Source organism: Psammomys obesus, unplaced genomic scaffold (genome assembly GCF_907164565.1).
Source record: "Psammomys obesus unplaced genomic scaffold, mPsaObe1.curated_primary_1811, whole genome shotgun sequence".
NCBI classification, from domain to species: domain Eukaryota; kingdom Metazoa; phylum Chordata; class Mammalia; order Rodentia; family Muridae; genus Psammomys; species Psammomys obesus.
In genome coordinates, this window is record NW_026590663.1 from 8765356 (window position 1) to 8786971 (window position 21616).

Consider the following 21616-nt stretch of genomic DNA (forward strand, 5'->3'; position numbering starts at 1 on the left):
CTCTGTCTGGTGGGGCAAGGCTTAGGAATGTTTCCATGGAGCAAGTGAAAAGTGGTTGAAAATATTGAGGATAAAGCCAGAGGTAGGGGTTGAGAAGGCAGGGTGGCTCATTTGGTAAGATACTTGCCTTACTAATTCCAAGAACGCATGTAAAACGGTCAGGCCTGTGTGGCTGCTGAGTTGGCTCCGTGGTTAAGAGCATTTGTTGCTCTGCAGAGGACCCAGGTTCCCACAGAGGACCTAGTACCCACATGGTAGCTCTCAGCTGTCTATAACTCCAGTTCAGGGGATCTGACACCCTCCTCTGACCGTGGGCACTGGACATATGTACATCAGGCAGGAAAACACCGAAACACAGACAATAACTGGTCGTTTTTAACACCAGACACAGTGGTGTGCACTCCTGATTTCAGCACTGTGGAGTCAAACACAACAGGCACGCGTGCAGACAACAGAAAGAAAAAAGTCTCGCTGTCTCCTTTTCCCACACAGAACTCTACCGAGCACAGGCCTTTAAGTGATCCCTACAGAAAAGTGTCTGTCCATCCTCTAGCTGGGTCTCTGCCTTGACCTCCTAGGCATAGCTAGAAATCAGACTGAGGAGCATGCACCAGTGATTGCTACCAGGACCTCGGGACGCTGAATATGTGCTCTGCCCCTGAGCTCCTGTCTCATCCTGTCAGCTTTTGTTTTACCCTAAAAGCACACGCCATTAATCCTAACACTAGGGTTATAAAGGCAGGAGGATCTCTGAGTTTGAGGTCAACCTGGTCTACATAGTGAGACTCTGTCTCCAAAAGCGAAGAAACAAAGCAAATGTGCATATATATAGTCCCTGTGAATTATAACAGAGAAAGAGCAAAATGCTTCATGGTTAGAAAAAGCAGAGTCAATTCTAAAACAGGTAGATTTTTAACTTTAGGGAGCAATGTTGAAAATGGCTGTTTTTTTCAGATTGAGAAGCGTATTATAATTGTATACTAGAACCATAAGCCACAGGAATACTGGTTTTCTTCTATATAATTCTCTTCGAGAGAGGAAATAAGTGTTTACAGCTTCGGCGGGAACTGGGAGCAGAGGACGGGCTGTGGGGAGCGCCTGCTCCGTTCCTCATTCCTGGCTCCCCTCCTCCCCGTGCCAGGGACTGAATGAACTTATTTTAAATAGCGTGAGCGGGATGTGAGTCCATGTGGCTTCCACCCATATGTGTGCAGCTCTGTCTGCAGTTGGAGCTCAGAGGGCCAGGGCTGATCGCCAGCACCAAAATTCAGTACTTCATAAGAAATCCACAGGGTGGTATAACTGTTACAACTTTCTGTTGGAGTTCAGTTTGTTAGCGCGGCGTTTGCCTTTGAAGAGTGTACAGCGAAGCGGCTTTTACCAGCATGGAGCACCCTGTTACCTAATTCTAGAACACTTCATCACACCCACAGCCTTCTGTCCAAATGGTCACTCCTTATGACCTCCTTCACACACCTGTGAACATGAGCACCCACTACCCTTCGGGCTGCATATTTGCTTTTCTGGACGGTCCATGTGAGATAAAGTCCTACCTATGTAGTCTTTTGTGACTGGCCTCTGACTTAACATGCTCCTTCCAAGTTCCATCCACATAATATCTGCGGCTTTACCACAGCTTTTGTCTGGTGAATATAGGTAGATGTTTGGGTTGGTTTCACTTTGGGGTGATTGTAAATAATGCTGCTGCGAACATTGGAGCCAAGTCTTCGTGGGGACGTATTTTCAGTTCTCTTGTCTGTATAACCAGGGGTAAAACTACTGTCGTGTGGTAACTCTTCAGGGCCAAACTGCTGTTCACGCAGCAGCACAGTTGCACAGTTAGGCCCGCCGTGCCTGAGGCTCTCCATTCCTCTGCACCCTCAACAGTTTATTACTGTGGGCTCTTTTGTTTTTGTTTTGTTGGGGTTTTGTGTGTAATGGGGGAGAGATTTGAGACAGGGTTTCTCTGTGTAGCCCTGGCTGTCCTGGACTCACTCTGTAGGCTGGACCTGAACTCAGAGATCCGCCTGCCTCTGCCTCTGCCTGCTGAGTGCTGGGATGACAGGTGTGAGCCACACACCCAGCTTATTATTAGTTTTTCCATCCAGTGAACATGAAGTAAATGCTTTTGATGGCTGGTGATGTTTTCCCTTCATCCCTGTGCTTTTTGGCTATTCGTATCTTCTCCAGAGAAATATCTTTTCAGGCCCTTTGTTTTTTTAAACACTTCCTTAGTGGGGTCACTTACAGCAAGGACTTGTGTGTTTATTGATGTCGTCAGTCTTCTTCAGTTGCTTATGTTTAAAGTGCTGTGTGGGAGTAGAGTGTTGCCAAACCTGAAGCCACGAGGACTCCTCTGCGATTTCCGTAAACAACTAAGAATTCTATAGCTTTTGCTCTTAATAATATGATGAATATGGGATTTATTTTTACACACTGCATTATATATGTGTGTGTGTGTATCCTATGAGGCAGGGGTCTAACTTCGCCTCTCCTCGTGTGGCCTCTCTTCTGCGCTAAGGTAACAAGAACGTGGTGACCAGGGAGCACTTGGACCGCATGAAGAACAGCTGCATCGTGTGTAACATGGGGCACTCCAACACCGAGATCGATGTGGTAAGACCACTGCTATCGCTTTCCATCCATCCTCCTTCCCGGGTAACAACACGGAAGAAGAAAGGCAGGGTCACCAGCTAGCCTAAAGGAAAAAGAGTATTGTTCACTTAGCAGCCACACAGCCTGTGCTCAGGGGCAGAGAAAAGCTTTTCATTGCAGTTTCTTCAGGTGACTGTCTCCTTCCACCCAGGCTGACTGCCTACCGCACTGTGAAACATTTCTCTCCGTGTGAAGAGTTGGGAGCTGGATGAACCCAGCATGATTCAGAGCGGCTGTCAGTATTTGGGGATGCTCAGTTTTACATAAAGATGCGTAGGCTAGTCCGGGGGAGACACTGCAGGGAGAAAGCTGTGGGCTCAGATGGGCACACTGCCGTTGATGGGCCGTGTCTGTTAGACACCGCGGTCTCGCCTTTTCTTTCTGGCCTGGGTCTGTCCTAACATCCCTCTCGAGTCGGAGTAGCTGCGTGTGCAGGTAGCGCCTTCCGCCCAGAGCCCCTGTGTGACGGCAGGCGTCCCTAACCTGGGGGTCTGTCAGTGTTCCTCTCCACCCTGATCATGCTCCTCCAAGCCGCTCACAAATTACAGGCGATAGGGGTGCGTTGACCTCTTTTCAGATTCACCAAAGTATCTCTCAGTGTGACTTTGACTCTGGCATTAAGTTTTTGTGGCATTGTATGACAGGTCTGTCTTTATATCTGTGGGTAATGGCTCAACCATAGCATGCTTTCATCTCCACTGAGGGCTGCTGTGGTTGAGCTTCAGCATTTCAGGTAAGGGCCAGCTGACATTGAGAGCCTTGTTGGATAATCTTCATTTTCTGTGGTTTTTCCTTGTCGCCCTATGTCATATTCTTCTGTTCTTAGAAACAGCTGACTGGGGATGTAGCTCTGTGTCAGTGTTGGACACACACACACACACACACACACACACACACGAGGCTCCAGGCTTAATCCTTGCACCCCAGCACCAAAGAGAAGGAAGGACATAGCCAGCAAGCTAACCTGCCAAAGCCTGTTGCCAGCCTGGGGTTCCTAAGGTCGTCCGCCATCACTCCATCTTGTCACTGTAGTGTGCTTACAGTTGATAGGTGGTTCTTGGCAGCAGGGTCGGTGGGGATCCTCTTATGTCTCACCTGTGTGCCATGAGTGAAGGGCACCTTTACTAGATGATCAGAGATGGGGGGAGGGAAAGTCTGTCTTTCTACAGCCACAGGGAGCTCTGCGGATCTCTCACACAGTCATCTAACTTTGCGACTTCCCCTTTCTCTCCTTCCCGGCTTTGACCCCCCTGTGGGGAGTTATCTGAACTTTAAACCGGGAAGCACGGACAGTAATACACTAATAAGCCAAACCGTTGATGCAAAATAAAATTCAAGCACAAAATTCCAGTGTTTGAGCCGGAGTGTGTGGCGGTGCACACCTTTAACCCAGCATTTAGGAGGGAGGGGCAGGCAGATCTGAGTTTGAAGCTGGCCTGGTCTGCAGAGCAAGTTCCAGGACAGCCAGGGCCACCCAGAAAGTGATGATGATAATGATAAGCTACGACTGTTTCAGAAAAAGAAAAGATTTCAGGTGTCAACTCCAAAGCTTTGTTTTCCATTTAAAGACAGGCCAGACATGAGTAATTGCTCAGAATAAAGGTCGAAAGCCGTTTTCCTTGCATCACAACCATTGTTGTGTGATTGCTATACACCAGCCGCACTTGCGGATGCTTAGAGTCCATGAACACAACAAATTCCTACCTCAGAGTTCATGTTTAAGTGGGAAGAAAACTAATCGTAATAAGTAAGCAAAATTCTTATGATTAAAAAGTAAAAAGACAGCAGGAAAAGGAAGTAGAGCATGGCAGAGGACGGAGCACTACGTTGTTGTTTTGGTAGAAGTGTCATGCTATGGGCCTGATGCTGGGAGGATCTTCAGCAGCAGCAGCTGGGACATGTCTGGAGGCAGAAGGGACCCTGCTGTGTCTGGGGATGAAAGGAGCACAGGAGGGAAGAAGGGAAGGTGGGGGCTGAGGAGGACTAGGCCAGGCCTTTCAGGGCCTTCCAGCCCGTCCCAGGAAACAGACAGGGAGCCCTGAAGGTGTCTAACGTTGGCGAGTGTCAGTATGATGCGTTACTTCAGAAGGACCACCCAGGACAGCATGCTGAAATGAGGCCTGCATTTGCCATTACTGCTAGGTAGACCCCATGCTTGCTACATCAGGAGCCAAGAGACAGCTCTCTCTTTTCTCTGAATTCTTTATGGCATAAAGTATATGCCAGATTAAATGGTCTAGAAAAGATGCCGCTCAGAAGGTTTTTGAAAGTTAAATTATTAGTGTTTGATGGTATGTCACAGAATATGTAAAACAAAATGTAAAGTAATAGAAAACTCCTGGTTGCAATCCCAACACTTCAGAATGTTACAACAGATTGCTGCGGGGGGGGGGGGGGGGATTCAAGGCCAGCCAGGGCTGCATAACAAGCTTTACCTCAAACAAAACAAAACAAGAAAACAGCAAACTCAGCCAATAATTAGAACCAGGATGTTCATTCATTATTTAGCGAGTGTAAACTGAATACTTGGCCTGCTCAGTCCCAAGTTTTAATTGAACAGCATCTTGCTGCTTGAAGAGTTTATATTCCTGTGTGGGAGATGGATGATAAATAAGTCAACAGTTACTCTCTGTGCCGTATTGAATAAAAAACATGATGAGGGTGTTGAGAACACTCTTCTAACTGAAATGGTCAAGAAAGGTATTTTTGTGGATATAATATTTGGGGACGGGGAAAGATGAATGAAAGATAAAACAAGATATCTGAGTAGTGTATATTCAGAGAGAATGGTCAGGCAGGGCTGTCGCTCAGTGGTAAAACACCAACCCTGCAGACCCGAGCTGAATCCCTGGAAACCACGTGAAGGAGAGAACCAATCCCTGTACATGCATGATCCTCTGACCTCCACACACATTCCATGTCTGGACCAGCAGACACACAAAGAGGCATAAGTAGATCAATGGGGAAGTAAATGGAATCTTTGAAAGATGAAGTCTGGTGACAGTGACAGAGTAGAGAGAAAGGGAGGTGAGGGCGGAGGAGGCAGCTCGAGGAGCTGAGGGGTAAGGCAGAGCCTGGGGGCTCATAGTAACTAGATTTTTATCTACATAGGAAAGAGGCTGCTGGACAGTTGGGAACAAGTGGATGAAAAAATGTAGCTGGTGTATTTTTAAAGTGTGAGCCTGGCTCTTGCGTAAGGGTGCCCCTCTGGGCTCAGGGAGTGTAGGGACAGCAGGAGGCTCTTGGGATGCAGGTGGGTTTAGGGGGCAAACAGCAGAGGGGTGAGACTTAGGGTTGTGGCCAGGGGGCCTGCTCACTCGGGGAGAAAGGGGGTTCTCCAGAGATCACCTTAGTGTTGCTACCTAGACTTCTCTTGACTTACTCACTCAGACAGATAATTGATCTTTTGTAACCAAACTTTAGAGGAGAAACTCTCTAGACTGTTACTATAGAATAGTTATCCAGCCAGGTGTGTATTTTGTTTTGCTTTGTTTTGAGACAGTGTCTCACTCTATAGGAACTCAAAGAGATCCACCTGCTGGCCAGCCAGAGAGTTTTATGATCAACCCCCTAGTTCTTGGGGGTTGAGGTGAGAGGAGGTTGGGATTGAGGCCTGCCTGGGCTACCTGGAGAGCTCCAGGCTTTGGAGGGCTGTGTGCAGGAAGAGCCCCTGAGGCTGTCTCCCCAGAAATTCTTAGGTTTTCTTTTCCTCTTTTGGGTAGGAATTTTTGGTTTTGTCTAACCTTGAGATGTTGCTTGCTGTATATTTCAGGAAAGAGTAGTTCATGAAAACTGTTAGCCATTTAGAAAGCTGTACTTTTCTTTCCAGAAAACTGAATTCTATGAATACTGGAGAATCTGCAGTAGCCTACTTGCTGGCCAGCTCTTTCAAGTGACAAACCATTATACACACATGCTTTCAAGGGCGTTTTCCAACCAAACAATGATTTTGACTAAGCCTTGCTGTCGATGCTGTGCTCCCGGTGGGGCAGCACTGTGCACTGCCGAGAGCCACGGAAGGTCAGCGTGTGCCGGCACGGTGCACGTCCAGGGGTGTGCCCACTGTGGGAGAGGGCGTCTGCCTGAGCAGCCCTTTTCCTCAGAGTGCTGAGTGTCAGTGCACAGCAAAGCCAAGTTAGTGCTCCTCCCGCTCCACCCTTTTCAGAGTGGTGGTTCCAGAGACTGAACCCAAAAGCACGTGTTTTACCACTGGGCTCCTCTCCCAGCCCCAGCTGGTTGACTTTAGAGTTATTGTGCCAATTGTAGGGTCGGAAACACTGGCAGGGAGTGCTGCCAAGTAGCTGTCTTCATCGTCAGAGCATTGACCCTCCCTGGAAAATGGTAGAGATAAACTAGCCAAGCTTCTCTTTAAACCTCCTTTTAAATTGACTATCAAGGGTTTTGCCTGTAGAGCAGCCATTCCTGCGCTTTTCATATGCCGCCTCTTCTCACCGTTGACCGTTTTCCTATGTTCATAAACACTTGCCCATGCCGTGGTTTCACCATATTCCTCCCAGGGAGCACTTCCTGAGATGGTAGACTCTCAGTGTCCTGTTGTCCGCTCTTTGCCCCCATCACCAAGATTGAACTCCTTAACGTCTTGTCTCATTAGGAAATGCCTGAGTTACCACAGAGCTGCATGTATGGCCAGAGGCGGTCCCATGCCTCCATGTGGTATTTTCAAAGTCTAAAGGATTTATTTTATATATATATGCCTTCTCCAGTTGTCTGCTTGCTTCACTTATTTTTAGCCCTGTTCACATCATTTACGGACCGTGTACTTGCCTGTGCTGCGGAGGGTCAGGTCCGAGGTTTCGCACATGCTGGCCAGCAGCACCGCCGAGCGACGTACCAAACCTGTCACTGTCGTGACACTTGCTGTTACCATTACTACTATTTCATCTGCTGTTTCTTTTTAGCGTATCACATAAACCCGCTGGAGCTGACTGACTTAGTGATTCCCTTGTTGGTTTATGTTTGTTTGCTATGATAGATAATGTTAGAATGGCCATTCTTGGTTTGCTTTTGCTTTTGTTTGTTAAGACACAGTTCTGTTCTAGCCATGGCTGGCCTTGAACTCTGGATTCTCCTTCCTCCCCCTCCCAAGGGTTGGAATGGAAGCATGCACCCCTACACCTTAATTAAAATTCTTAGGCACTTAAATTCTTGACTTGAATAAATATTTGTTGTAGGACTCTAAAATTAAATTAATTGATGAGAATTATATACCTATAACATTTTGGTAGTTACTGTGAAATAGCTCTCAAGAATGAGTGAACAAATTATGAAACTTATGTGTCAAATTTTACTTTCCAACATACCTAATAAAGAAATGATGGTCAAGACCGCGAGTAGACCCAGCCCTGAATACACTACAGTGTAATCACATGCCTTCCTGCACCATTAGGCCGCCATTTCCTCAGAGGCAGGGACCGTGACTGTCTAAACATCTAACTGAGCACCCATCGTATGTCTAGAAACAATTTGGAGATTTAAAAATGAAAAGATACTGTCTGTGTGCAGAAATTGCTCATCTTCTCCTCTCAGTGTTTGTCCTTTATTACAGCGCCTAGAATTCTGTGTACCTCAACGTGTTTCTCTTGTCTGAGGACTAGTGTTTGGCAAAGCTTTTCAGTTTTCCCAGATGAACTGATGGGGTAGTTTTGGATCTGGGCTCCCTTTGTGTTTCAGCTGTTGCTTACTGAAGAGGGCAGTAGTTGTCCTAAGTCTGCACACCCGCGACTGTCCTTTGCTGCTGCTGATAATAACTCACCATCTCCTCTTTTGCCCTCTGAACACACACTGCACAGAAGTGGAACGAGGGTGAGCTGTTAGGCACGTCACTCTAGCACTGGTGTTCCTGACGAAGCCACCTCACGTTTGCACTTAGGGCACAGAGCTTCTGTAGAGTAAACCAGCCTTTGGAGGTGTGACCGGAACCCTGGGCCAAGAGGGCAGAGCCTTGGTCCCCAGCATGCCGTGTTTAGGACGTTCAGCTAATCCCACCTGGCTCTGCTCTTCTCTTTTTCCCTGTCTCTTTAGCACTTATGTGTTCGGTTTGCACCATATTAATCTGCACCTGTTTGCATGTGGCTTTGTACTTTCTTCTCACATATGTATTGTTGTGTCCCCAACTGAAATGTGAGCTTTCTGAAGGCAGAAACCATGCCTTTGGTTTCTTTTGTATTTCCCGTAGCACCTTTTACTGTGCTCAGCAGAGAGCAGGCGCACAGTATATGTTGTGGAATGGCGTCCTGAGTGATCCCTCCCTGGCTGAGCCTAAGATTAAATTCCCTGAAATGGAACGGTCCTAACCAGCCCAGGACAGGTATTCCTCATCTGGCATGTTGGTTGCTTCTTTCGACTTGCTATTTGAAATGGCTCCTGCAGCATCTTTCTGTCCCCAGTGTGGGGCTTGCCACAGCCAATAATGTTCTTACTGTATGTTCCAGGCGAGCCTGCGGACCCCAGAGCTGACCTGGGAGAGAGTCAGATCCCAAGTTGACCATGTGATATGGCCTGATGGCAAGAGGATAGTTCTGCTGGCAGAGGTAAGCCTGAAGCTGAGAGAGAGCTCCTCACTGACAGGAGACACTGCCATTCCCGGCCTGCCTCCTCCTCATGTTCCCTGATCCTTCAACCCTGTCTCTGCAGCACAACTTCAACTACTTTACCAGAATTTACTTCTGATGTGAAAGGTCCTTTCATTCAGCAGTTAAGAAACTATTTTGGTCCCGCTCTTTTCACCAATTTCCTGCCTCCGTGTCGTCTCCAGGCTGTCAGGAAATGGCTACCCGTGGAAGGAGTTAGCAGATAGTCAGTGCCCGTGAGCTCACAGAGGGTCCTTGGTGGGGTTGGATCAGCAAGCACAGAGGTACTCCTGGCTGTAACTCAGGCTGTCTTTGCGAAGCTGTGGGGCAGTCTTCACTGACAGCATCTCTCTCTCAGTGTCCTTTGAACTGATGAGCTGACCAGGCGTGTGGTAGGACCCCAGCTTATTCTGTTAGTGTTGCTTGATGGGTAGTTCCCCATCCTGTTCATCGAGCCCACACATACTGCTTTTTTTTCCAGTGCAGGGAGTTGAACCCAGGTCCTCACACATGTGCACATGGGCAACAAGAGCTCCACCGCTGAGCTGTGTTTCCAGTGCGTGGGGAGGGGGCAGTCACGTGCATGTTCTCTCTTGTACGTGTGGAGGTCAGAGGGCAGCTTGCAAGGGTCAGCTCTCTACCGTGTGGGTCTTGGGGATCAAAATGAGGTCATCAGATCGGTGGGCAGCAAGTACCGGTTACCTGCTGGCTGTGTTTCCTGTAGTGAAGGCCCTGCCTATCTGGCCGGGGTTCCTGGGTGCTGGGAGGCTTCTTGTTCTTCCCGTGAAGCTTTCTCTTTCAAGGAACAACTCCTGATATCAAGGGAATAAAAAGACTATTCCTGAGTTTCAGTTCCCTTCGGTTTATTTCGTACATTGAAGAAACTGAGTATGAAAATGTAAAGTATCATCTCCTTACTTAGAGGCACATAAGGCCAACATTGCCTGTTCTTACTGTTCTTTTTCTCCCTTGCCCTTAACTTAGCTAACATTCTTAAATGCTTTAGGGCATGTCTAGAAAGGCATGTGTATGGATAAAAGAACAGGTTGTTAAATGTTTATTAATAGCCTTGACGTCAGCCCCCTGTCTGGCAACATTTCTAAAGTGCCCTGGGAGGTCCCTCTCTGCAATTTTGGTGACAAAAGTAGGCACTAAAGGTGTTTTTAGTAGTCAGGCTTCCTAGGAAACAAAGCAAGAAAGGCCAGCATGGGACAGGTTTTCACTCCTTTACTGTCCTTACTGTACACCCAGAATTCAAGGCCTTTGGAGCAGAGAGAAACTGAGAAAAACGCAGCTTCCTAAATCTACCGTTGTTCTCTTCCCAGCCTGGAGATTTCCCCTTGCCTGAGACAGGCAAAGGAAGATCAGCCCTCAGGAGAAGGGTATTTTGCTTAGGGAATGGGAAATGGAGAGAATTTCACATTCCGCACTGTCATAAGACTGCCCTTATTCTCTTTTATATAGTCCCAGAAATTGTTTAAGTAGAGCAGTTACCAAATTTTCAGTGCTTTCCCTTGGATATCAGTTAATTCCAAAGAAGATGTGCAAATGGCCAACTAACAAAGGGAAGTATTCAGCGTCACTGATCGTCAGGAAAATGGTAATAAAGCCACGTTCCAAAGAGGTAAAAGATAACAAGTTATGAACACTAGTCTGAGCTTCTCACAGCTTAACCACAGAAGTGCTGTGTGTCCAGTGGTCCTGTTGTTAGACATCTAAAGGCCTCAAAGCAGTATGTCAGACACTGTGCCGCCTTCCCCATCACAGGCACTCCCCTCAGCCATGTGGTGGGGCTGGCTGAAGGACACACACAGTGGGTATGTTCCGCCAGAGCGATGGGCTCCTGTCGTTATCCATGTGGCGTCATCCAGACACAGAAAGACAAGCAGCGCATAATCTCAGCCCTCCTGTGTAAGCTAAAGACATCTGCTATGCGGCCAGAAGTAGCCGTGCATGCCTGTAGTCTTAGCACTTAGGAGACAGGCAGGAGAATTAGCAGTTCAAGGTCGGCCTTGGCTGCGGCAGGAGAATTGAGAGTTTAGAGCCCAGCCTGTGATTACACAGTGGGTCTCCAGCTGAGAACAGTGGTGGCCAGAGGCCCACAACTGGGGGGTATTGGGGAGAGGTTGGTCAGCGGATGCTGGGTTTCATGTAGCTAGGAGCGGAAATAGTTCTGGCGTACTGTCACCATGCTGGGGCCGTAGGTGACAGTTATATGCTGGGCACTTTAAAAAGCTGCAAGAGGAGATTTACAGAAACAACTGTTTGAGGAAATAGATACATGTACTCTTGTGCGGTAATATTACGTGGTACCCCATAAATGTATATAATTTTTGTCTTGATATATCAGTTAAAAAATAAAATTTAGATTAAAATTTTTAAAACATTTAAAATATGATTGCTCATGTATTTGATCCCAGCATTTGGCAGGCAGAGGCAGGAGGATCTCTGTGAGTTTGAGGTCAGTCAGCTATGTATAGCAAGTTCTAGGGCAGCCAAAGCTATACAGAGAGACCCTGTCTCAAAAAAATGAGGTGGTGGGCAGGAGAAAAAGAAAGGCTATGAATTAATTCTTTTTCTGAGCACCTGCTTTGTCTGGAAGCCCTGTTGAGAAGGAATTGGAACTTGGCAGCCATTCTTTCTCAAAGGCCAGCAAGTGTCCTAATGCCCTTTGTCTCCACTTTTGATCACTAGGGCCGTCTGCTGAATCTGAGCTGTTCCACAGTGCCTACATTTGTGCTCTCCATCACTGCTACCACTCAGGTAAGATCTGCAGCAGGACAGTGATGGGCTGAAGAGGAGCTCCAACAAGCAGGTCCCGTGGCTTTGGAAGGTAATAGTGCACGTTTCTCTGCTTCCCTAGGCTCTCGCCCTGATAGAGCTCTACAACGCTCCCGAGGGACGCTATAAGCAGGATGTGTACCTGTTGCCCAAGAAGATGGGTAAGCTGCTCTTCCTTACCAGAGAAGTTCACTGTCGGAGCTGAGGAGGCTGGGAGGTTTTGACTTTCCGTGGGGTAGGAGGGGAAGGGAGGGAGGAAAATAGATCCTTATCATAAAGAGTAGGAGCTTGGCCTCTAGACTCTATTCCAAGGTGATGTGTATAATTTTCCACATAGGTTTTTCTAGAGAGGTTCTTGCGTTCTGCTGCGATTTAGAATACCTACATGAGAACTATTTTGTTATACCCTATTACATTGCATCACATTATATGTTTTGAGACAGGGTCTCACCATGTAGTCAAGGCTGGCATTGAACTCACTCTTACTTCCTCTCTGGGATTATAGCATGTGCCATCATGCCCGGCCTACCAATTCAATTTTAAAGATTTTTTTTTTTTTTTTTTTTTTTTTTTTAGATACCATGTATGCAAAAATCTCAAAGGAGGGCAAAAATATTCCCCCCAAAAGAGAATACCTCTGGCCTCATGATGTCCAGCTTATTTCAGTTCTAAGATACTAAATGCCTCTTCTTTGAAGGGATGCAGGCTCCTGTAATGAATTAATTATGTGGTTTTTGGTGTAATAGAAACACTAAACTGTCTTAAATGGTTAAAGAGCCTATCTCGGGCGCGTAGGGGATGCATTGTGTTTATAAACTCAGGAAGTAAATCAGCTCTGGTTTTGCTATTACAAGTTGCAATTTTTCCTCTTTAATAGTGTTTGGATGGGTCTGGTGTGGTGACACAGGTCTTTAATTCCAGCACTGGGGAGGCAGAGGCAGGTGGATCTCTGTGAGTTCAAGGACAGCTTAGTCTACATAGTAAGTTTGGGGACAGCCAGGGCTACATAGAGAAACCCTGTCTCTAAAAAAGAAAAAAGCAAAAAACAAAACTACCACAGTTTGGAAGACTACAACACGAACAGAGCAGTCAGTCTGTCCTCTTTGGATTTATGATGAGGCTGTAAATACAATGAATTCGAGGGATGTAAAATTACTAAAGCAAAGCACACAGTTTTAGGTCCTTTTTAGTTATTTCTCCCCAATTCCCATGGGTGTTAATTTTTCTGGAATGTATATTTAGCATTTCTAGTATTTTCATGATATAATACAGATATTGAAGCAAAAGTAAAGGTGGGGCTTCCCATGTCTAAGTCCCGTACTATCCCATTATCCCTTTCTTTTCTGGGGAACAAGCTTCAGGGTGGAAAGAGTTACTGGAAGAAATGCTTGGCTTTGAAAGTCACTGGACTTGAAGCTGAAGGCAGTCATTTTTTAGAATTGAAGGCCTAAGAGCAAAAGTCAAACGTTTTCCCGTTATCTCCAAGAACTAGAAATGTCTTCCAATGTTTTGAGGCTAGCTTGAGGAGAACAGCCAGACAGGAGCCATGCTAACCCCATGACTGGTGTGGTCTCTGCAGATGAGTACGTGGCAAGCCTCCACCTGCCCACCTTTGATGCCCACCTGACAGAGCTGACAGAGGAGCAGGCCAAGTATCTGGGACTCAACAAGAACGGGCCCTTCAAGCCCAACTACTACAGGTGCCTTGGGCTCCGGAGACCAGGGAAGGTTGGGGGGTGAAGAGCTGATCCATGCATGTTCTACCACACACCTTTCCATGAACTTGGAAAAACTGGTCTCCCAGCTCAGAATATTCTGAGAACTTGTTTAAACACTGGCAGTCTCCACACAGACACACCAATATTAGCCTTTTGAAATTACATCTTTACCTGTTCATTTTGTGACTGTGTGTGTGTTGGGGGAGGGGGCAGAGGATAACCTGTGGGAGTGAGTTCTCTTTCTCCCGTAGTCCCGGGGAGAGTGGCAGGCATGGTGGCAGGCGCGTGTGTCCACTCAGCCTTCTCGCTGGCCCATGATGTCTGTGCGTGCCCTAGAAGAGCCCTGGGTCCCTGTTAGAGCTGTGGGCAGGCCCCTTCTGTCCCAGCCTCACCAGCAGATAGCATCGGTTTCATCTTCCTTTTTCCCACCAGGTATTGAGTTCCTGTAATGCAAGCCCTTGGACGCGTTAGGGAGCAGAACCAAGCCTTTTCTCAGCTGCTCTCCAAGGAAGAAGCAGCCAGCTGCCCGCCGTGCTCACCCTGTGTTAGGATGTTTATTTATTAAAATCTAGATTCCTGTGCCTGTAGCCAGGGCCCAGAGCGCGGTTTCTCCTGGGACCCCGAAAGCCGCAGACGACAGGCTGAGGAGGAAGGAACCAGCCGATCTTCTAGTGCTTCATTCACGCCATTGCCCGCTGATGGAGTCCTCAGCCATGACCGCTTTTCTTTCTGGGCTCAGGAGTCAGTTCAGGGATGCCAGACTCCTTGTTACTTAGGGTTTTCTGGAATAAATTTTCAGCAGCTGCCTTTCTCAAAGCTTTGGTCCTTTCCCAGGTGAGGCCTTTCGGAAGCCGCTGAATTGACAGGACCTGACTGTCAAGTCAGGTCTCGGCCTTGATAGTTACTGTCACTGCCTTCCTGATAAAAAGGCTAGTGAGGTAGGAGTGGGAAGATCTCGAAGCTGCAGCAGGAGCTCAGCTGTGCCTGTGTCCGTGCCTACTGGGGTCTCTTGTCTTACCCAGGCTTCTTTCGTCAATACTATGTCCGTTTCAATGCATCCTGGTTCCAAGAGGGTTGTGCCTCCATGATCTTTGTAGCTCTGGTGCTGGCCAGGCATTTGTTTTGCTTTCTGACCCCACTAACCTCTGCTCAGGAAGTAGGGGACCAGCTCCACTGGCCCATAGTTTGCTTCCTTGTAACTTAACTGGGCCGTCTCCTAGGAGGCCCTGTCTCAGAGAAGGGGCTTGAAGGGGCAGTGCTTCCTGACACTTGGGTTCTTGCCTGAAACGGCCTCTCGAACCCCGCTGGCAAAGGTGGTTGGTGGAGATTTGCAGCGGGGGTACACCTTGATGTCCTAAAGAATCAAGTCTGCCTGTTTTCCAGGAAAGATTGTTGGCCTGCCTGCAGAAAACGGGGACTCTAAAGAGCATCCATGCGGTGAGGACTAGTTTGAGGGCTGGGATGGCGCAGCGGCAGAGCACTTGCCTGGCCCTGAGCTGGGAACGGGGATGGGAACTAGTTGGAACTTCATCAGACATTCCTGCCTCTGGCTGTTGCCGTTGGTGAGAGTGAGATATACAGCCGGGTGGCTCATCTTTCCCTGCTGCTGCTGTGTCTTTATGATCTGGCCCCTTCTGCTTAAGGCTTCTGTTTCTTAAGTAACTCCAGCAGTGTAAAATAGTAACGTAAACTGTGGTTTTCTCATTCCACCCAAGAGTTGGGTTTCCTTTGGAGACAGACTGACTGGTTTCAAGAATTAAAATCGAGTGACCCTAGGAATCTTGTTGAATGAGTCTCTCTCGAGGCCCACCCTATTTACAAGTCTCATGTTTGTTTCCCACATATTTCTTATACTGTTCTGCTTCAAAGTCCAAGACCAAGGTCTTTCAGACAGAGGACACCCAGAGCCCTGAAAGTTTCCATCCCCCACCACCACCACCGTCTGCAGTGTCCCCTGGTCTTGGTGTGTACCCTGAAGCTAGTCTGGAAGTGTCCTTATTTTTGAAGACAGAGAATCAGAGCTGGGGTAGGTGGCTGTTGGCCTTATTAAGTGATGGACAGGCTTAGCGCAGAGGATGGCTTCCTCTCAGGCATCATCTATGACTGCATTCTGTTTTGTAGGCAAGATCACAAAGGCCGAAGATTCCAGCAACACCCTCTAGTCTGTTTGCCTCATTCTCACTTTTGTATTAATAGCTGATGGTACCCCTCTCCCACTACCACCTCTGTTTTGGTTTTCTGTTCTTGCTGTTTTGAGATAGTCTCACTGTGTAACCCAGGCTAGCCTCAAACTCATGGCAGTCCGCCTGCCGTGGCCTCCTGAGGCATGTGCTGGCATGCCTGGCTGCCTCTTAATTGGATCTCTTTAGCAAAAGCCTCAGCGCTCTGTGCCTCATCTTGCACTCAGAGCGGATTCTGTTAGGCGGGCGTCTGGCGTGGCCGCACGTCATGACCTGCCGGTATTCAGCAGAGCCTTGCTCTCTGCAGCTCCCTGCGGCTGGCACTTAGAGTGTGCCTTGCCACAGCCAGTGACAAGACCATTCCAAGTCGGGAAGGGGCCACATGGCCTCCTGAGCTGGGCAGCTTGCACTCGGCTGCCCATGCTGAGGTATCTGCCTGTGCGTGTCAGATGACATCTGTTCTCCTCTCTCTGGAGACTTCTGTGTCATCAGTCATTAAGAAGCAGATGTTAATAGGGATGTAGGCAGTGACAGATACTTGACTAGCATGTGCCGGGCCTAGCAAATCCCCAGGACAGAGGGCTTCTGAGGAGCTGGGGAGAGAGGGAAGGCAGCCCAGGACTCACATCCAGGAGTTAGGGTGTTAACACTCTCCTGCTCCTGTCTGTCTGTCCTGTACGCTGGCAGCAGGTTGCAGCTCCTCCTCTTAGATGCACCCTGGCTGCCGGGAGGCAAGGATGAGAAGGTGAGCCTGGCTGGCTGTGTGGCCCTAGCCCACGGGATCCATTTATCTACAGTGAATTTGTGCTGCTGCAGGGCCTTGTCGCTTTCTCACTGGAAATATTGTTTCTTTTTCTTGTTCAGCAAATGCCTCTAACCTACCCTCCCTCGGCCCTCCTCGTGTTTCCCTCCTGCGAGAGCACAGAGCACGGCTCCCCACAGCCACACACTCCTGCAAAGCTTTTTTGCTGCTTGGCTTTTCTCTGAACAGATCTAAAATTGCTGCTCCTGTGGTTTCCTCAGAATTAACTTTGTCATGGTTTAAAAAAAAAAAATCAGAATGCATTGTTGCATTAAGCTTTTTTAATAAAGGAAAATTATGGAAAGAAAATAGGAAACACCAGCAAATTCTATATTGACAAGTCTAAACTATATATATCTATATATATCTATATATCTATATGAATAATCATCTAGTTCTTACTGTCATCTTACTGAAAGGAACGAAACCGCTAAGGATCACCAGTTCTGAGAAGCTCTTGGAAATCTTTATGTCTAAGTGATTGTATTAGATCAGCAATAATGACTATGTAATCTCAAAAAATAAAGTATTCTTAAAACTCATCTGTGTCTTGAGACCATCACTTGCTTCTGTGAACTAGGAATGCAGAGATGCGAGCAATGCGGGCAACAGACCAGCAAGGCTCCCTGCCACCGGACGGAGGGAAAAGCTGATGCAGTTTCCAGCAGGTGTGCTGGAGTGACCGGCACCCCGAGAGTCTTGGTTTTTTGGTTTGATTTGTTTGTTTTTCGAGACAGTGTTTTTCTGACAGCGTTGGCTGTCCTGGAACTAACGCTGTAGACCAGGCTGGCCTCGAACTCACAGTTTCCAGGAGCTGAGAGTAAAGGTGCGCACACCACTGCCAGGCTGTCGTCTTTGACACTGAGACAGTCTGCTGACAAGTGCTTTGCCCCTCCCACCCTGACCTCCACCCGACTGTGCAAGGAGCCCACCTCAGAAGCACAACCTCGAGGAGGTGAGAACTGTGAGGTTAAGATCTTAAAAAGTTAAAAACAAAGTCTAAAGCGTGGCTCTAGGTCACCCAGTACCGCTGCGTTGCCCTGCTGATGGGACCGAAGGTCTGGGTATACCCCGGCAAAGAGGGAGAGGGTCCAGCGGACTAATCTCTAAGTCAGTAAGTGGACCGTGAGTCCAGCTGCCTGTCTGTCTCACCCATTGGTAGGGCAGCCATTGGGGCTGATTTTCTCGTAGTTTACTTGCTTGTGAACTGTGTATTACTTTATGTTAATGTTTTATTAGTCTGTTACATTAAAAAATACTGCTTAAAGTAGGGCTGGAGAGATAGCCCAGTGGTTAAGAGCACTGGCTGTTCTCCCCGAGGCCCCGGACACCGGCCAGTGTGTGTAGCACAGTTCCGAGGCCCCGGCCCGGCCCCCGGACGCTCATGCTGATTCTGGGTACCCCGCCTCCCCCCCCCATTCTGGGTCTCCCATGAGGGCTCTCACCACACCCCACACGAGCTCTTTATTATCCTCTCTGCCTGCTTGTCTGAAAACGAGGCGTTGAAGACTGCCGCCTCTTGTTAAGCCTAGTGCCGGGCGCTATCCAACGGAGTGTTTTACCTTCGTGAGTCACAGTGCTTAAGTGCAGAAAGGAATTTGCTTCTATCTGTCCCATCAACCCTCTGTCCGAAGCCTGAGTTTGAAGTGAAACCTGAGTTTTGGGACAAGGGAAGTTGGCAGTATAGTGTTTGGGGCTGTTTTATTATTAAAGACTGATTCTGGCTATGTATCTGTGTGTGGGTGTGTGCGAGTGAGTGCTGGTCACCTGCTAGGGTGCTGGAAGGGCAGCTAGTGCCCCTAACCACTGAGCCGTCTCTGGCTCTAGCAGTCTAGATTTTACAATGCTGGCAGCAGCTCTTAGCAGATGGAAAGACACAGACAGCCTGACAGCCCGTCCCAGGTGCTGCTGGGTGCTTCAGTGGCCGGCAGCACCCACGACTGTCACTCTTTGGTGAACAAATAAGCTTCCGTCTCAGTTTTCAGTCGATTGAAGTTTCCTGTGACCTCATGCAGTTTTTCTTCAGACAACTTCCTTTTCATGGAAAGTTCTGAACATCCGTGCGGGCTCACATTGAGCAGACAGATGTCCAGCCATTGCTGGTTTCCAATCCACAAGATCCTTTGCAGTCTTCACATGTTCAAGTCCCGTCTCTGGAAGCAGAGCCAGATGGAGCTCTAAGTGGGGAGTGCCTCAACCCCACCCCCAGCAGAATTGTTGCCCTTTGCCCTCAGGACAAGCAAAAGGAGGAAGAAGCCCTCACACCTCGCCTGTGAGGCTGTTGCTGACTGGCTGGGCTCTCAGGGAAACCACTGCTGGGACTGTCAGTCCCAGAGTCTGGCTTCTCAGGAGGGAGCATGCAATGAACTCTTTAGAAAGAACCCGATGAGCTGTGCTAATGGCAAGTCTGTCACACAGAAGCGGGGGAAAGGAGGCGTGGGTTGCGAATCTTAATGTAGATTGTACATTTTTAAGAGTTTAACAAATTATACCCTGAAAAATTCCAAAACTGAGTAGTTGTGCCTTGAGCCTCAGACTTTCTTGGAAATTCACATGAGTTTATTTACAAAGCCACAGTATTACAACAGGAGATTTTGCTCCCCAGGGGACGTATTGCAATGTTTAAAAGATATTTTTTGTTTTCATAACTAAGGGGAAAATGCTACTGGCATCTTTTAGGAGCAGCCAAAAGTTCTGCTGACCAGCTTAAATAATAATTTTTCTGCCCAAAATGTCAATAGCACATACTTTGTGAACCCCTGTGTTAAACATACAAAATGTGGCTGCAAAAGCCAACGAAGAGCCAGGCATAGTGGTGCACACCTGTAATCCCAGCACTCTGGAGACTGGCGGGTCAGGAGTTCAAGGCTATGCTCAGCTAAACCTTGTTTGAAGCTGACCCGAGCTACGTGAGCCCTTGACTAAACTCAAGACCACACTGAAGCCTAGCCCTCCAGAGGAGCCTACATTCACAGTAGAGCGAGAGCAGGGAGGGAAGACTGGGGTGCTCGTGAGATACTGGGGGCCAGGAGAGGTACCCAGAAATTTCCAAGGAATGGGGTCTTGTTCAGTGTATCCCTCCCCTGCCACCTACCAACTTACACAAAGGTAAGGGAGAAAGAGAGTTGAGGGTCTGGGGAGATGGCGCAGTGGTTAAGAGTACCAGTTGCTCTTGCAGAGGACCCGAGCTCAGTTTCCAGGGCCAGCGTGGCAGCTTCCAACCTCCTGTAACTCCAGTCCCAGGGAAAGGCCTGTGGTGTGCAGACATACATATAGACAAAACATAAGTAATATAGCTTTTTTTAAGAAATTGGGGGGGTGCTGGAGAGACGGCTCAGAGGTTAAGAGCACTGGCTGCTCTTGCAGAGGTCTTCCAGAGTTCAATTCCCAGCACCCACATCCACAGCTCACAACCATCTATAGTGAGATCTGGTGCCCTCTTCTGGCGTGCAGGTGTACATGCAGACAGAACATTGTATACATAATAAATCTTAAAAAAAAAAAAAAAAAGAAAGAAATTGTATTAAGATATGCACAGTTTCTGGTGTCTACAATACCAGTATTCAGGAGGGTGAAGCAGGACGACCATATGTTAGAGACCAGGCTAGGCTACAGTTCTAGGCTATCCTGGGCTACAATGTGAGACTCGTGTAAAGAATAGAACTTTCCCTAAGATACAGGAAAGGAGGGAAATGTCATTGTTTGAGGAGAATACAAATACTACAGTTTCGGATCCCAGCCAAGTTGGTTTGACAGCAACACAGCTGAGTGGAGTAAGGACCCCCCCACACACACACACACAGTTTTTCCAGAGGAGAAGGGTCCTAAGTAGGATCTGAGGAGCAGTAGCTGTGCTGGCTAGTTGTGTGTGAACCTGACACACGCCAGAGTCCTGGAAGAGGGAACCTCCACTGAGCAGACTGACCTGTGGCCAGCTTATGGGGCATGTTCTTGATTGGTGGTAGGTGTGGAAGGTCCTGGGTCAGGACCACTGTAGCCAGTGCCACTGAGCAGGCAGTCCTGAGCTGTATAAGAAAGCAAGTGAGCGAGCAAGCAGAAAAGGAAAGGAAGGGAGAGAAAAAGAAAAAAGAGAAGAAAAGAAAAAGAAAGAGAAAAAAAGAGAAAGGAAGGAGGAAGAAAGGAAAGGAAGGAGAAAGGAAAGAGGGAGGGAGGAAGGAGGGAGGAGGAGAGGAAGGAAGGAAGGAAGGGAGGGAAGGGAGGGAGGGAGGAAGGAGGGAGGAGGAGAGGAAGGAAGGAAGGAAGGGAGGGAGGGGAGGGAGGGCGGAAGGAAGAGTGAGCAAGCTGTGAGGAAAAGCCTGTGAGCAGCTTCCTCAAGGCTTCTGTAGGTCCTGCCGCAGCTCCCCTCGGTAACGGGCTGTGAGCTATCAGGTGAAAGAAGTCCTCTCCTGCCCAATTTGCTTTTTATCTTACTTTATTTATTTTGGTGTTTTATCACAGCAGAGGAAAGGCTAAGACTGTTAAACCAAAGAACGGGTTTCTTTCCTAGAACAGCATACTCACCTCGCTGACAGAAAGCGCAGGCGTCCCCTGTGCTTCAGGACTCCCTCCTCGGTAAAAATCGGGTTGGCGAGAAGAACCCGGCAGAGAGGCGGGGGCCGGGGAAACGCTGCGGTGCTCGGCACAGCCCCGCCCGCTCCCCTCGGCCCTCCTAAAGCGGTGGCTCACGGCGGCGGCTCCCGGTCCTCCGGCCACCGGCCGGCCGGAGCCGGGAGCGCAGGCCGCGGCGGAGCCGGGCCGGACCCCGGGGCTGGGGCCGCGCCGGGAGGAGCAGACCGCCCGGGCTCCGGGGCCGCAGGCGCGGGGCGCGAAGCCTCGGTCCGGGCGGCCGCGGACGCCGGGGGCGCGGGGCGCCGATTCCTTGAAAGAGCC

The 21616-nt window shown here is 48.5% G+C and overlaps 1 protein-coding gene and 1 long non-coding RNA gene across 3 annotated transcripts in view; one reads left to right on the forward strand and one right to left on the reverse strand.

The window, feature by feature from the left end:
* Ahcyl2 (adenosylhomocysteinase like 2) overlaps nucleotides 1-17268 on the forward strand; it is a gene marked incomplete at its 5' end in the record, with an annotated part of 143646 nt that extends 126378 nt beyond the window's left edge. For both annotated transcript variants that reach the window (XM_055608096.1, XM_055608098.1), the window contains 6 exon segments: nucleotides 2522-2616; nucleotides 9108-9206; nucleotides 11940-12008; nucleotides 12109-12187; nucleotides 13606-13726; nucleotides 14177-17268. In XM_055608096.1, the coding sequence (XP_055464071.1) occupies nucleotides 2522-2616; nucleotides 9108-9206; nucleotides 11940-12008; nucleotides 12109-12187; nucleotides 13606-13726; nucleotides 14177-14183 (470 nt within the window). In that variant the 3' untranslated portion in view covers nucleotides 14184-17268.
* Nucleotides 17269-18155: 887 nt separating this feature from the next.
* LOC129677558 (uncharacterized) lies at nucleotides 18156-21430 on the reverse strand. The gene is made up of 3 exons (XR_008720212.1): nucleotides 21248-21430; nucleotides 19829-19977; nucleotides 18156-18879 (listed from the first exon to the last, which is right to left on the reverse strand). It is a non-coding gene; the product is annotated as an uncharacterized LOC129677558 (long non-coding RNA).
* Between the last annotated feature and the right edge of the window lie 186 nt (nucleotides 21431-21616).